The following is a 15465-nucleotide window of genomic DNA, read 5'->3' as shown; positions in this document are numbered from 1 at the left end:
TGCTGCTGTTGCTGCTGTTGCTGCTGTTGCTGCTGTTGCTGCTGTTGCTGCTGTTGCTGCTGTTGCTGCTGTTGCTGCTGTTGCTGCTGCGGTTGTGATGACTGGATTTGTGATTTGACTTGAGGCATCTGTGCATGCCAATTTTGATTTTGAGGTGTTTGAGACTGGTTCTGGTTTTGATTAGCAGAGACAATTGGAGCGGAGTAATTCGTCACATTGGGAGTTGATACGTTTCGCTGGAACTGTTGTTGTGCTTGTCTCTGGGCTGGAGCTATTTGCCCAGAATTGGATGGCGGTGTATTCTCCTGCGGGAGTTGGACGTTTGGAGAGGTTGTTGGAAGTTGCTGATTAATTCCCTGAGGGGATGGCGACGATTGGGGGGCACTGACTGGGGGATTTGTCTGATTCCATGGCATTCTCTGCTTCAATTGCTCCAACATGACCTTGGTGCGGTCTTGATCGCCCTGAATCCCTCCATTGTCCTCGGTATTATCCATGAAACCTGTTATCAATGCTGTTGAGCTGTTTGGCGACGGATGAATCAGCAATCTTGGATGGTAGTCAGCCTCGGGGACAATAGATCGTTTCTTGGAACAATCAACCACCCAATCTGGTGTTACAATCTTCACGTGATGCCTCATGGCAGCCTCATACTTCGAACCACTCGGCTTAGTCACGATTAAGTGTGTACAGAAACGATCCAAACGCAACTGGCATTTCCCACCTTGCAATGATATCATCGCCCACAGGGCTTTGCTATCAGCCAGGCTCACCTGGGATATACATGCTCTCACGCTTGAAAATAACTGATTCTCCTCCGCGGAGAAATATTTTGTTGGAAGGAGTTTTTTGCATTTTGCTGAGTACGAAACCCAGTCATGAGTTACTGCTGGTATCTCATATAACTCTTTAGCTTGACAAACATCACTTTCTAGGGCTTCGTAACCAGCTATTAGGTGGGTTACAAAGCTGCTGAAGTAGTTGCAGCGCTCTGCACCACCTTTTTGCAGCAGTGAGACAATCTGAATGGGAATTATGACATATGGATGAACATTTTTGCATGAGATACCTATTCCGAAATTGTTTTTGTCATTAATTGTACGACTTCTTTACAATTGAGAAATAATTTCGACGATTATTACACTAATTACTAAAATCAACAAAGCAATTGTTTTGAAAATGTTATCCCGCGCAATCATAAGAATTCCGTTATATTCAATTGTAGAAACTCCGAGGGTTTTGGACAGTATGTGGATTGTTCGGACGATTTTTGGTGGTGGTAAATATCAAAATGAATTCTGGAATGATACCTGTACCTTGGGGTTAGCTTTTGATGGAGTATTTTCAACCAAGTGAGTACCACCGATTATTTTCAGTAATTCAATTGGAAAAATTGTGGGATTGTGGCGAATCGGCGTGGAGATCGAGAGTGTGGGTAATTGATCTAATTACAGGATAAATAACGATGTGAAATACCTTAGGATCAGCCTCGCCACTGACGTAGTATTTAACATCGGCAAATAGTGCCTCGTCGAGCTTTATTTCCTCGAGTCCTGCACGTATATCACCCATTATTGCTCTTGAGAATGAACTAATACCACATTATTCGAATCACTTGACATACTTCACTGAATAAAATTCCACCGTTAACTCCTCAATGAACAATTTCGATTAAGTTTGTCAACAATAAATGTTGCCGCGTCGCTTTTTCATTCACTTGTTGTGATTGCAATCTGATAAGGAGTTTGAGGTTATTCCTCGACATTATCGAGTGTCGTGGCGGCCAGAGCGGCTGTTGCTTCGATCTATCGAAATTGAAACGTAAATAGACCGAGAGGTGGCGCCCTCTGGACAAATTTTCCACCAAACATTTGATTTCGAATAATTCATGATAACTACATCAATCAATTACAACTGTTGACTGACAGTGTCAACTCACCTAATTGAGGGATCAATTATCCAGAGATGATTGGCATTTGTCACGGTGAATTATGCAGATTAATATCTAAATTTCCACGATTATGTGACGTGACAATTAGCGACAGCACAACGGATCCTCGTAATAAAGCAGCGGTAATTATCGTTAAGGAAACAGTACCACTTCCCACGAGAGAAATTCAAACTTTTTTTGCAGCACACGTCCCCCCAGTTGGAAACTCTATTTACCCAATTTTATAGCTATTCCCAAAGTTTTACGTGCGGGTTGTCCCAGCGGGCACTGGCCAGCTGTCAAAATTTGCGAGTTATGGGAGATTTTATCGAAATGAAAAAGCTTCTTTGACATTTTTCCTGGGAATATCTGAAAAGGGTGAGTCAAGGAGAAAAAGGGAGATGAAGGGAGATAAAGGGAGATAAAGGGTATAAAAAAAAGGGCACATGGTGGGATGAACTCCATTGAAGATACCCCGGGGACATGAGATTGTCGTTTATAGTTACAAAATACTTTCTGTTTTAATTCAGCAATGACACTCATCTCCTCGTGTAAAGAATCAAACTCAATAAAAGGCTAAATAATATTCCGAGAGTTTAGAAAGTTGAAACTTGCACTCGACTGTAAACTGGGTAAAGTGGCTACTCAATGGTGTAGAAGCCATGAGAGTAACCAGTGCTGATGAAGCGAAATCCCATGGAATTTAGTTATGCCTTTGCCAGGCTGGCATTATCGTATCAAAATCATCAGCATACCTACCTGCATACCAAGTGCATTAATCCAACAATTCCGTTTACAGTTGAGGAATCAGCTAATCGCCAAAGACACGGGGGCTTTATGGAAAGTCATTCGAGTATAATTGAAGACCGGTTGTACCCTTGATGGACAATTCGAAGGTACGAATACGTTAATTCCATCTTAATAACGTTAGCCGCTGGATCATTAAGTATTAATGGTCTGAGGGGATTAAATTCATTGAAACATCGGTCATTTTGTTTCTACGTGAAAATTAATTACCCGTTTTTCTTTTTCAATGTTTATACATTATTGACTTATTTGACTAGAGTACACAATGAATATTTACATGATAAATAAAACAAGATTAATGGAGCTCTGAGTTTTATAATAATTACACGATTCAGATAATATCGATTATCGTAACGATACTAATATGTATATTTGGTTTTGTTTTATTTAATGATGATATTGCTCTCTCCCGAGAGGCGTTGAACCACATCGTGTCAAGTGATTTCACTGCTATTCTATATAGATCGATCATGATGTTGATCATAATCAGTGAACAGCTTTTTTTTACCCCTCACATTTTCTCGTCAATAATTTTAATAGAAAAATAAATAAATGATCATTTACAAGATGATAAAAATGATATATCGAGTGAAACCCGTGTGCGTCGAGTGGATAATCTGTATGATTAATTCAGTAAATGTTCTCGATTCACTCTAATTATCTAGATTGATGATTTACATTATTCGTGCAAGTATAATCCTCGAATTTGTCGAAATTTCATTGGAAAGTTCATGATATAATGTGCCATCCAAGTAATTGTTATATCTATCACACAGTTTGTCCGCAATCATGGATATGCCTCATTGATTTAACTTTGGTATTTAATCTTCCTTCATTAAGCTGATTGTCGTTGACATGGTCCAAACTGGCCAATTATGATAAATTCCTCTGTCTGTTGTTTACACCTATCGTATAGTGATGGTCTTTATTATCCAGTTGTTGTAATTCATATTGAACTTACAATAGTGTCACGATGCTGTCGTCCAAGTCCAACTTGACAACTGTCAGCACTCGATCTTGGACTGATGTTGCACTCGACTATTGAACCATTGCGTTTTTGCACGATAACAGAACGAAATTCACCGCATTCACTGGTGGATGGTTGATTACCCCTCGCTCTTGTGCCCTTTGTCAAGATTCGCTTGAATGCCTGACGAAATTCGGTGTTGAAAATACTGTAGATTATTGGATTAAAGGCCGAGTTACTGTAGCCAAGCCAGGTGAGCACCTGTCGAATTAAAAATTTATTCCTTCAATACACCCAAGAGCCTCACATTCTCGCATTACTCATACTATTTTTTATTTCCAACTTGGGATGAGTGAAATAAGTCGAAATGTTTGCTCTACTCCACGTTAATTCGTTGGAGAGGCGGAGGCTCTTTTCACGCCTCTACATTTACGGAAAAAGCAATATTTTTATTACCACGTTTTTCCTACATCGGCTTTTCTCTCGTAAAAATAACTGCATGGAAGAACGTGGGGTATGAATATATATTAGGACGAGGGACACGAATGAGATTGAGAAATCCTGTTTGAATAAATATTCAGTTTGAGGGAAGGATGAAAAATTCATACTGATACCTCGATAAAATTATTTTAAATCGCTCCAGGCCAAGGGGTTGATTGAAAAAACATTTAATTGGGCCAATATTTTTTTTGCCATCAGACAGAGAGAGAGAGAGAGAAAAAAAGAGAGAGAGAGAAAAAAAAGAGAGAGAGAGAGAGAGATGGAGAGAAATGGCCAGTGTACATAGGACTATGGATTTTCACTCGTCGTTTACCCTTTGCCCTTTTTAAACAATCTCTTTGTGTCTACTTCTACCCGTCAAAAATAAAATCTCAGAATATTAGAGAGTATTCTCCATAAATTATGTACTTCAGATGAACGCGTATCACGTATGCAAATGAAGAGGTAGAGCGAGGGAAAAAAAAAAATTTAATACGCAAAGTGCACATAAAAAATCACCAAGAACGGCAAGTACAAGCAGAAGAAATTTAATTCATCTTGTTCCCCTAGGAAGTACAGGATGCATTAGTAAATAAAGTATTCATACCTGGAATGCTCGATCTGGTATGCAAGTTTTGCAGAATGCAGCGACAATGTTGACGCAGAAAAATGGCACCCAGCATATGAGAAATACACCCATTATAACACCCACAGTTATGGCTGCTTTATGATCAGACACGTGATATGGACTAGTTGGCTTGGCCTTAGCCGGTGGTTTAGGTTTAGCCTGTTGTAATTTGCGCGTACTCTTAGCGCGAAAACTTTTACCAATGGATGATGGTTGTGGTAGTTTTGTCACTGCTCTTATACTTTTAACGTGTTTCTGAGCGTAACAGTACAGTCTGCAGTAGATACTTATCATCACGATACAGGGTACATAGAATGATATGCATGAAGATACAACGGCATACGTTGGCGATAGATCCAGAGCACAGGTTGGATATTCCTTGGGATATCGAACAAAAAATTATCCGTTTGAGGATATCCATGTACCTTCAACAATTTGGTATCGACCATCATACTGTGGATTTTTCCATTCTTCATGAATTTTTATTTTCTAATCGTCAGTCTTGCTAGGCTTCTCAATTCCGTTATAATTATTTGAGAAAATATAATTTCATTGGAAAACTAATAACTCGAGGAGTTGAAAAAATAATGTCAGGCCAAGTGGTAGTTTGATAAAAATAATAACCAGAACATGTTCATTAAAATTCTGTAATTTCCGACTGAAATTGAGGAAGGAATTAATCCCTGATGAATTTAAAATGAAAATATCCGTGCAGGTTGTTGGGGAGAGTGGCAAACTCGGAAAAAGTGTTTCCATTAAAATTCCCAGTAAATGTTATCAGAGTAAGAAGAATACTGGAATTACCTGTGTACCATCGTTGTAGGTTGGCGGTGGATTTTTGGATTCCTGACTCCTGTGCAGTCCCAGGCTGATTGGTACGAATGAAACGGTAGCAGCAAGAAGCCACACCGTTGCAATACTAGCAACAGCAATTCTCCTGGTAACCCAACGACCGTATCTGCACACAATCCACAATATCACTTGATCATTGTCCCATGAATTTTCGATTAAACCGACATTAATCCACTGGCCATTATCCACCCTAAACGACAATGATAAATATCAAAGTGCTAACTGGCAAGATTAATACCTGAGTGGATCTTTGATGTGTATGTAACGATCCAGTGATATCGCGCATAGATTGAGGATTGAGGCAGTGCTGCACATGACATCAAATGCAATCCATGTGTCACAGAAACGTGGACCAAACATCCAGTAGCCGAGTAGATCGTTGACACCGGCAAATGTCATAACCAGACAGCCGACGAATAAATCAGCAATGGCCAACGATGCGAGAAATAAATTTCCAATTCTTCTCAATCCACGATCAGTGTATATCGCCACACAAACCAATACGTTACCAGCAACTGAGAAGAATATCAGGACAAAGAGGAGAAACCCTGAAACAGAAGAGCAGAAAATAAATATACAAATGACCATTGATCAATCTGTCAAGCAACTTTTTGTTCAAGCGTCATTCCACATTCTCTTATTTATTATTTTCATTTTTTCAATACTCTCATCATTCTCGTCACTCTCGGAACATCCATTTCTTCTTCATCACGTTTCGATTTATAGATTTTTTTTATTTATAAGCTCTATGCAATGCTGATTCCCATTTTTTTTTTTACGATTCTTATCTACTTTATGTTGTTCACTGTAAATGTATGGAATAAAGTACGGAATACAATCTCACCGACGAACAGTACAGACAGCAATGAGAGAGTGTCCTCGGGCAAATCCTCTTCACCCTCTGTCAAGTTGCTCTGAAAATTAAAGCAGAAATACACCATTCACATATGCCATCCGTGAAATGATCAATGTTTATTCTTTTTGGCTTTCATTTGCTCATTACGCATCCCACCCATCATATTCTCTCTTGCGTTAATTACTCAACATTTTTCACTCACCCCTCCATTTCCATCTCTCATTGAATTTATAATAGCTTTATTCAATTAGCGAATCCTATCACGCTAAAAAATTGTACAAAAATTGCAGTATTGTCCGGGAAATGCTTGGCGAGATCGCTAGAAATAAATAATAATAAAAAAAAGAATCGAAGCGGCTTTTTCCCTCTTGGAGCTTTCATTCAATCTCAAATTATCTCCCCCAATTGAAAGCCCCCATCCCTGCAATTCATTTTCCGTTCACACCCCCTACTCACCACCCCCCTGATTCCCTTTCTTTCATCATCCACTCTATTTCACCGGAGCTATGCGTCTTTTTATGGCATCCACTCGTTTACAGAATCCACAACATAAATAAATATCCAACGTTTCCTTTATGCCGAAACCCAAGAAGGTTTTCCCGTTCACTCCACTCACATATACTCCATCGTCGTATTGCCGTAATCCCGACGTTTTCCACCCCATACCACAATTTCTCCGTCACCCCCACCGTACCCCCCCAATATTTCCAATCTATTTCGCCCATTCTACACAAAATCCCGAGGTCCTCTCCGAAGAACTCAACACCTCTCAACTTTCCAGTTAAATCCACCGAGTCTATTCACCAGACATCCCCCCATTTGCCAACAATATCACATCCCCCAAAAATCCCATAAAATTCCCGACTCCCTAATTGAAATCTCCATAACCCTCTCCCCCCAGAAAAAACCACCAACCCCCCCATTCAAATGAAATCACCGTACGCCAATACCAATTACGCTCGTTCTCGCACCCGTGGAAAACACCCTGGAAAAAATCCTGGGAAAACTCCAATTTCCGCGTGACTAAACAACCAAAAAGAATGAACCGCACAATTCGCCGGGGCAAACCCGTTGTATTCTGAAAGCAAACTGTTGCTCTCAGAGCAATACAATAAAAAAAAAAAGTCCACCCCCAAGTAAATTTCCTCCGCCAAACGGCGAGAGGAAGTAGCGAATCAGACGTAAACAACCCCGAAGAACGAATAAAAACAATTCTAAAATAGACGTAAACAGGGGTACGTGAGTAATAGACAATGGTTAAAGGTGCAATAACGAGGACCCGAGACATTAACGAAAATAAAGGATGGGGGATGGTGACGGGATGGTGACGGGATGGCAACGGGATGGCGACGGGATGGTGGCGGGGGTTGAAAGAAAAGGAGATAACTAGGAAAAAGGTGAGAAAGCTTTGGGGGCGGGGGAGAAAAGGATGGAAATGATCAGACTCGGGTGATCCCTAAGAAGAAGAGAGTAGAGGATTTAGCCTAGAAGGGTTGAAATCCCCCTTGAAATGGTGGACCCCCCGTTGTGCCTCTGTCATGACAAGAGAGTGTTGGTTGGTTTTGCGCCAGCGCGTTCAACCATATCTCCACCTTTCTCCATCACCCTGTTGTTGCCTTTTATCATAAATGATTCTTTCTCCGTTGCACATCGGTTGATTCGTTGGCGCGCGGCAACCGATGCCTATATGGGATACGGATTTGAGGACTACCGCCGCTTTTCCACTCATTCTTCTCTCACTTCATCCCCTTCCCCCTTTAACCCACCCACTGGAGTCCACCACCCTCTTGGTCTACCCCTGATCGATGCTCGTCCACGGTAACTTTGTTGTTGCTCGTTGCTTGCCACACCCACACACACGTGCACATCTAGGGGTTGGGGGTGGCTATAGGGTTCAAAACCCCACCAATAGTCGCGGTAAGCCGCGAAACCCCTTTTTGTTTCAATTGTTTCAATCCTTTTTTATATCCCCCTGTTCGCCTTTTACCTTTTTCGTCCTCTCTCTTATTCCTTTCTCCACGAGTTTCAATTCAATTTCATGACAGAAACATTCAATTTTTGTAATTAAAATGCTTCCTCAAAGGAGACATTTTTCTTTCTGCAGAAAGAACTCGCAGAGGAAAATTTCATTATGACTATGACATTTTGTATCTAGGTACGAATAACAGAGTTGTCTACCACCTTAATTTTCTTGTTTATGAAAAATATTATTTTAAATTTAAAAATAGGGGATTGGAATGGGAATTATTGAAGATTTTCGTTTAGTTTTAATAATTGAGATTTTTTGAGGGAAAATAATTGGGGGATAATTATCTGTGGTAATTGGTATTTGTTTCTCGGAGTTTCTTTTTTTGGTTTGGGTGTAGGCACTTGGGGTTGTTTGGACTCTGTCAACAGGAGATTGTGTTGTTTGTCGTGGGGTTTTCACAGGGTGGTGGGTGGTATGAGTGTCATTTGCATGGCATGGGCCACTGACACTGACCTGTCCTTATTTCAGGGGTCTAAGGTAAACGTCGAGAAAGGCTAGGGCAACAGAAAGTTTCAAGTTGAGAAACACCGGTGATGTTTCGGGTTGTACTTAAAGGGGATTGAGGCAGGTCGGGAGATTAATTTAACTGGTGAATGTATACAGATCGTTGTACAAAGCGTTTGAGCAGATGGGGTGTCTCTCGTACATTTCTGACGCCAACCTGCTCCATTATTCCCATAAACTACAAGGAATATCGTTAACTTTCAGTTCAATTCGAAAGTTTAGAATCAAAAACATCTGTGTGCGTTCATGAATCGAGATTGATTTCCGAATAACTACTGTATGCCATCAATTGACGTAAAGTTTATTGAATAATTGAAATTTTATTAAAATATAAAACATATATCATGTTTTTTATTTATTTAAATATATTTAATTTCAAAAGTTTCTCTGAATTTTTCAAATTTTCAAATCTCAAATATTCAATTCTTTAATATATATTTTTTATAGATTGTTTTATATAGAGATACTTGGCGTTGGGGAGTCTTATCAATTTTCTCAAAAATTGAAAATTTGTGATGTATAAACATTGTTTATATTACGAATCAGCGGGGGAGGGAGTAAAATAACAATGATGGGTATGAATGAATGAGTTTTGCGAGTTGAATAATAAATAAATGCCAAAACGTTAGAGACGACTTTAAACAATTGACCACTAGCTGGGGAATTATTCCACGGGGTAGGTGACGATATTGTTCCGGTCTTTGTCCTCGGGTTCGCTCTCCTGGGGTATTTTCCGGAGTATAGACGTCTCCCTCGTGCGATATTAATGAAGAGAAGGAGTTAAGTTCAGCTCACCAACTTCTCAATTTATTTATTGTCCCATTGTCAATAGAATATCTTTTTGTAGACGTTTTTGAGCTAGTCTTCATCCGATTGTAGTGTATTTGATCTCGATTCGTTTGTTGTGACATTTTCTATCAAGTCCTGGGGGACTTTCCGGATAAATAGACGCATTGTATCGACCGAGGGAAAATTGAGTCTCGAGGAAAATTGCTGGAACCCACACAGAAAATTTACTGTGCTGTGCAGTTTTTTTTTTAAGAGGAGAGTTTCACGCGAAAGGCCAGCGGTTTTTGTTATGCCGCTCAGAATTTTTTTTTTTCATCAACCCCATAATTTTTCCTCCACCAAGATTTTTCTCTGCCGTTGGGTTGATGAAAAATTATGACTATTTACAAAAATTTCATTACGAATTTACCTACGACGTATAATTTCGCTGTGTAAAAACGGTATAATCCAATTATGAAAAGTTTATGAACATTATTAAAGCTTCAATTTCACTTTTTCGTCCCTTTTATACGAAGGATTGACTGAAAATAATAGGAGTCACGTCCTGTACCGAGAGAAAAAAAATTATTTCTCCTGCAAGTCACAATATTATCGTGTGAAAACGCTATAAATTTATTTTGGAGACTTTATAAATATGATAAGGTATCGAGCCGGGTAAAAGTTGAGTTTATTCTAACTATTAATGATTATTTAGAATTTAAAACTGCATCATAAATTGCAAAAAAATTCCAGTGCATTGGGAGATCATGCGAAAGATTACGACCTATCTTCAATCATTTCTCTTTATATATGTACGTCCGCATAAAAAGGACCCGATATGAAGTTATGTATGCTCCGATAATATTGATAACATTCCGCACATTTTAAGCACGAAACGACCTCGATAGCGTGAAAAATGGCGGTGCCACGAAGGATCAAAGAAATAATTTAACTTTGATTCAAATGGAAATAGCGGTGACAAAAACGTCAATACCCCGTAAACTGAAATCGATAAAGTCGATTTTCCCTGGGACATCCGCCTATATTGCATTTCACATCTAATTCCCATTTTCTCCCGACATTTTTCGTATCTGTACGATTTTTTTTTGAATTTTCTCTCCCAGAAGCGCGAGCCAAAATGGCGAGTTTTTCAATTTTCCAACAACAATTTTCCCACACATGTTCGATAATTCGAGATCAATCGCAATAATTCCCACCGAAGGGGGCCATAATGCCATGAGAGGTAAAATAGCTTTATAGGATCGTGATGTACAATATTTTATATCCGAAAAGTCCGAAACCGATGTGGAGTTAGAATTCTCCGTTTATCGGTCCTAGGGACATAAAATAGTATAGAGCACTAGGCAATAAATTACGCTTTCAACGAATGTGAGTACAGAGTAAACTTCGTGAGGGTAAACTTCACATTCGTTGAGAATGAAATTTCTTATCCTGTACTATAAGAAATGGTACAAGGGTGTAAAAATTACGAATTGACTGAAAAATCCCGTGAAGATGGGAAATCAATCAAATTCGGTTCTCACTCCAGCGATATCGATAACTCCCCATTCGAGCATTAACATCTGAGCTATCAATCAATAAATAATAATATAAAGTAATCAATAATTGCAGAACTCATAAATATTAACTATTGAAGGCGTAAAATGGGATTTCAAATGGCAGAATAAACATTTCTCTTTATCCCCCGAACTTCATGATTTTCGATTTAGTTATTGCAGGAGTTTAATTAATCATTAATTTTTGGTAATTGTGGGAATGGGAATTTCGCGGCAGATTTTAGAGAAATATTTATTGGGTATAAACAATTTGATTTCTCGTGTGGATGGGTCGTTCGCGATTGATGGGGACATTCGTGATTCAAAAGAATATTGTTGGAGAGAACTGCGATATTTTTCCATTGCACAATGGTAGATCATCTACTGGAGGTCTGAACTACATGCAGCGAAAAAATTGTTAAAAACTACCCAGGAATTGTTATTTCGAACGATTTTCCCTGTCGGGGTCTCCCGGAACTCTAGGATGAATTTTTCTGAAAATTTCTGTAATAAATATCAAAATAACAATGCAAAACGTAATTTGCAGACATAACAAGTAGTGCTGCTTGCTGGCAATAATCAAAAAGCTGAAATTCATTTAGTTTAAATTTTTTAATTCTACGAATTGAATGCATCGAGGCACGGGCAAGTAATTCGGTGAAGAGTACCAGATATAAATTTTTTCGTTAGCATTCTAGTCTAGAAGATGAATAATTACTCTGCTCACAATAAAAACGGAATATTCGGCTTGAGAGGTGGATTATTCCCACGAGACGATGCCCTTTCGCGATAAAAATATCTCTCACGAAGAAAAGTTTACCCCGAACTATTTCATTTCTCTGGCAGATAGTTAATATCGTCTGATCTTTATTGTTTCATTCATAAATTAATTTCTTATCCGCACTTTTTTTTTTTGTTTCCACGACTTCGTGACGGAATCCCAAATTTTTCGCCTCCCGTGTCAAATTTGTGCGATAATTTGCAATTATGGCCTCCCTTGGTTTCCACAGTGATCCCCAGATATTCGCCATTTTTCAACGTTTCACATTTTTTGAATGTTTAAATTTTGCCGCCCCTTCTCCCCATCTCAAGGGTTGATTTGAATAAAAATTTAATTCAAAAATATAATAACGTCTGGGGCAGATAAGATTGAAGAAAAATCTCTCGCTAATTTATTTTTTCAATTAATAATTCCACAATTGTATTGATTTGACTTAATTACCGGTTATCGAATCGTATATTACCCTTGAAATTTCTGCGCGAGGCGATGGTCTCCCATTAACAATTAACGCGTAGTAAATCAGACATTGATCAGAAATCGATCGAATTCAATTTTTATTACAATGTGTCCCGTTCTAGACGTACCATAAACATAAAACTGCGAAAACTTGAAAAGCAATTCAATGACTCCATAGGTAGAATATTCCAACGAGCAGAATGGGTCCAATTGGATTGAAATGGAATGAAGAGTGACTCAGAAAAACGTTTATGGGCCGAGTTTTTAGTAGTACTTGGTTTCCCCGATAAACGGCCATCGCTATTCATTAAATCGAATGAATTTCCGTTGTTACAACTGAACTTCATGAATCCCAGTGACACAACATTTGTCAGTTTTTTTTTTAAACAAAATTGATCAAAAAGCAATTTTCCAGGAGTAGACTTCTTCGCCGCGGGTGTCCCGCTAGAAAATCCTTAATGAAAGAATAACAGAAACCCTGAATTACTCTTCTTCCCAGTGGTAATATTCCAAGGTTTTTAGCTGTTGAATTAACATTCTCAGGTCTTAATTCAATATTTTTCCACAATTCCGTGTGAAACTGCAAAAAAAATGTCTAGTTAATTTTTTTTTCGTGCACCACAACCGCATGTTGTGAGTGCGATAGAAAAATTTCGCCTCCGAATATTATTTTGCAATAATATCTCCGCCTGAATCCCTGAATCCCTGAATATTATTTATAAAAGGGAATGAAGAGAAATTTGAAAATCGGAGGAGAAAGCTCCCGATTATTGATCTCAAATCGATGGATTCCGCCCCGCGACCGCTTGTCACAAAATCAATGGCAGAAGAGAGTGATTTATTGATAAAAAATGAGAATAACATTACGTTCAGGGTACATTAGAGTGAGCCTGAGTGATTGATGTAATTTAAGTGCAGTTTTATACTGTTACTCCCCGCCCTATCAAAATAGGGTAATCATTTTATTCCGTTTATTAAATCTTTTATTTGCGGGAGTAGGATGTGGCGTATCTCCAACTCGATTTACGATACGAAGACAACGACGATAGAATAAAAGAGACAGTGGAAAGAGAAAAATCCTGGTAAATACCGAAAACAACTGGCGATTTTAATGACCGATTTAATCCACTGGTGTTCCAGTTCTCATAAGTACTCGACTAGATTTTTTGTTTCTCTGTACTCCACAGGCGTAATGAATTCCAAATATCGAAGCAACATTAACACATATTGAAATATCTCTACAGCACCCTGGGAGTTGATTTAATGCAAGTCGGAAAACCTTTGATATATTTACACCAAAAGTGCAGCGGGGCTTTTTGGTCGACTGGATCTACTGCCCTGGAGTCCAATTGAAGGCGGAGGGTTTATCGGGGCGTCGCAAATTGAAAGTTAGGCGGTGTGCACCACCCAAGGATGGTGGAAACTGAAAGAGGAACTAAAGGTGGTGAAAAAAAAAAGAGGAGAAAAAAAAATCAGGGGGAGGATAGCAGTGAAACGAGTTGAGGGGAAAAAAAATATACGCTGCGGTCACGCGAGTTTAAGGTGAGGCGGAAACTGAATTTAAAGTGCACTTTTTGAGTTCTTTCAATTTTACGTTTGACACTGGTCAGCACACTAAAACATCCACGTCAGGTGTTTTTCCAATGTGCAATTCAAACTCACATCACTTTTCACCTTTACTATTGCACAGAGCACTCACAAACACGAGAGGTAGTTTGACAAAGTTGAGACACAGATGAAAAAAAAAAAAAGAAAGAAATTGTGAAACGACATGGGAGAGAAGTTGAAATGAAAATAACGGGAAAGACCTCTTTCACGGTATGATATAAAAGCGCCTGAATTTGATATCAATCCTAGGCAAATGGAGAGCATGCCTCTCACTCCTCCAGCGACTGTTACCCACCTCCTTGCAACCTCCTCATCACCCTCTTTACCTCCTCAGCCATCTAAGACTTGTACCCAGAAAATCTCACTTTTCTCCGCATAAAATTGAAATGGTAAAAAGTGTAACTTGGATAGGTGTAGGGGAAACAGAGACGACGAGGTAGATGTAAAAAACGCCCAGAGGATGAAACAGGAGTAAGAGAAAAAAAAAACATTTTATAATAAAAAAAATAATCCACTCAGGAGGAGCGTGGAATTTTATATGGAGCAGCGTTGGCTGAATTTAAAGTGCACCTTAAGTCGTTGAAATTCCCATTTCCAAAGTGGGTAAATATCTTCGATATCACGCCCCCGTTAACCCTCGTTAAATTGACAAAACGAAAAAGAACAGAAAAAATAAGGATAATAAGATTGCGAGAAGATAAATCGTGCAATCCCCCGTAATGATACAGATTAATTGCACCTTCAATCTGAAATGTTTTTCCCAATGCGAAAACAGGCGGTGGTATGTCATCCCCCCCCCCAATCCCATTCCATCGGTACCCCAATTATTGTTATTGTGTATTTACCTGTCTATTCGAGTGGATTGATTATCGAGAAGAGGATACCCGTGGAAAATTTACACCGTCGAGAGGTACGTCACGGTTTTGAATACGACATAGAGGGAAGATAATTAAATCCAAACTGGACATACGTGGGGCACGTATCACTCGCTCTTCCCTTCCGCGTCGCTAATTGGATAGTTAATTCCACCGAATGGTCGGATAAATGGCCGGCAACGGTGCTATACCTTTCCAGATCCACCACTTTAGCACAACCAAATCCTATTTTGATCAGCACCAGTTTCCTTGCTCCACTTGATATCCCCCAAAATCCCCAGCTCCACAACTTTGTCCATATGCGACCACCAGAATGTAATTGGAATGCTTATTGATACAACTCTCTGAACTCCCCCCCTCCCCCCCCC

At 39.2% G+C, this 15465-nt stretch overlaps 2 protein-coding genes and 1 long non-coding RNA gene across 6 annotated transcripts in view; 1 reads left to right on the top strand and 2 right to left on the bottom strand.

Moving 5' to 3' along the window:
* Window positions 1-1771, bottom strand: part of LOC105262844 (PAX-interacting protein 1) — a 6345-nt gene extending 4574 nt beyond the window's left edge. Inside the window, exons 1-2 of the mRNA XM_011298658.1 lie at window positions 1477-1771; window positions 1-1022 (exon numbers count right to left, since the gene is read on the bottom strand). The exon at window positions 1-1022 is cut by the window's left edge and continues 3295 nt beyond it. Coding sequence (XP_011296960.1) covers window positions 1-1022; window positions 1477-1572 — 1118 coding nt within the window. The 5' untranslated portion in view covers window positions 1573-1771. The remainder of the gene's footprint in view (window positions 1023-1476) is intronic.
* Window positions 1772-1955: 184 nt separating this feature from the next.
* Window positions 1956-15465, top strand: part of LOC105262842 (uncharacterized) — a 21651-nt gene continuing 8141 nt past the window's right edge. Inside the window, exons 1-2 of one of the 3 annotated variants that reach the window (XR_891862.1) lie at window positions 1956-2073; window positions 2730-2826. This is a non-coding gene — a long non-coding RNA (uncharacterized lncRNA). Of the gene's footprint in view, window positions 2074-2188; window positions 2309-2635; window positions 2827-15465 lie in introns of those variants that run through there. The other 2 variants (XR_891861.1, XR_891860.1) reach the window with 2 other exon arrangements.
* LOC105262843 (Dopamine 1-like receptor 1) overlaps window positions 2954-15465 on the bottom strand; it is a 14253-nt gene continuing 1741 nt past the window's right edge. The window contains exons 2-7 of one of the 2 annotated variants that reach the window (XM_011298657.1): window positions 6509-6578; window positions 5903-6212; window positions 5617-5770; window positions 4792-5190; window positions 3699-3965; window positions 2954-3642 (exon numbers count right to left, since the gene is read on the bottom strand). In XM_011298657.1, coding sequence (XP_011296959.1) covers window positions 3637-3642; window positions 3699-3965; window positions 4792-5190; window positions 5617-5770; window positions 5903-6212; window positions 6509-6578 — 1206 coding nt within the window. In that variant the 3' untranslated portion in view covers window positions 2954-3636. Of the gene's footprint in view, window positions 3966-4791; window positions 5191-5616; window positions 5771-5902; window positions 6213-6508; window positions 6579-15465 lie in introns of both variants that reach the window. The other variant, XM_011298656.1, reaches the window with a different exon arrangement.

This window comes from Fopius arisanus, unplaced genomic scaffold, assembly GCF_000806365.1.
Source record: "Fopius arisanus strain USDA-PBARC FA_bdor unplaced genomic scaffold, ASM80636v1 scaffold00011, whole genome shotgun sequence".
Taxonomy (NCBI): Eukaryota; Metazoa; Arthropoda; class Insecta; order Hymenoptera; family Braconidae; genus Fopius; species Fopius arisanus.
This window is presented reverse-complemented; position numbering and strand designations above follow the sequence as displayed.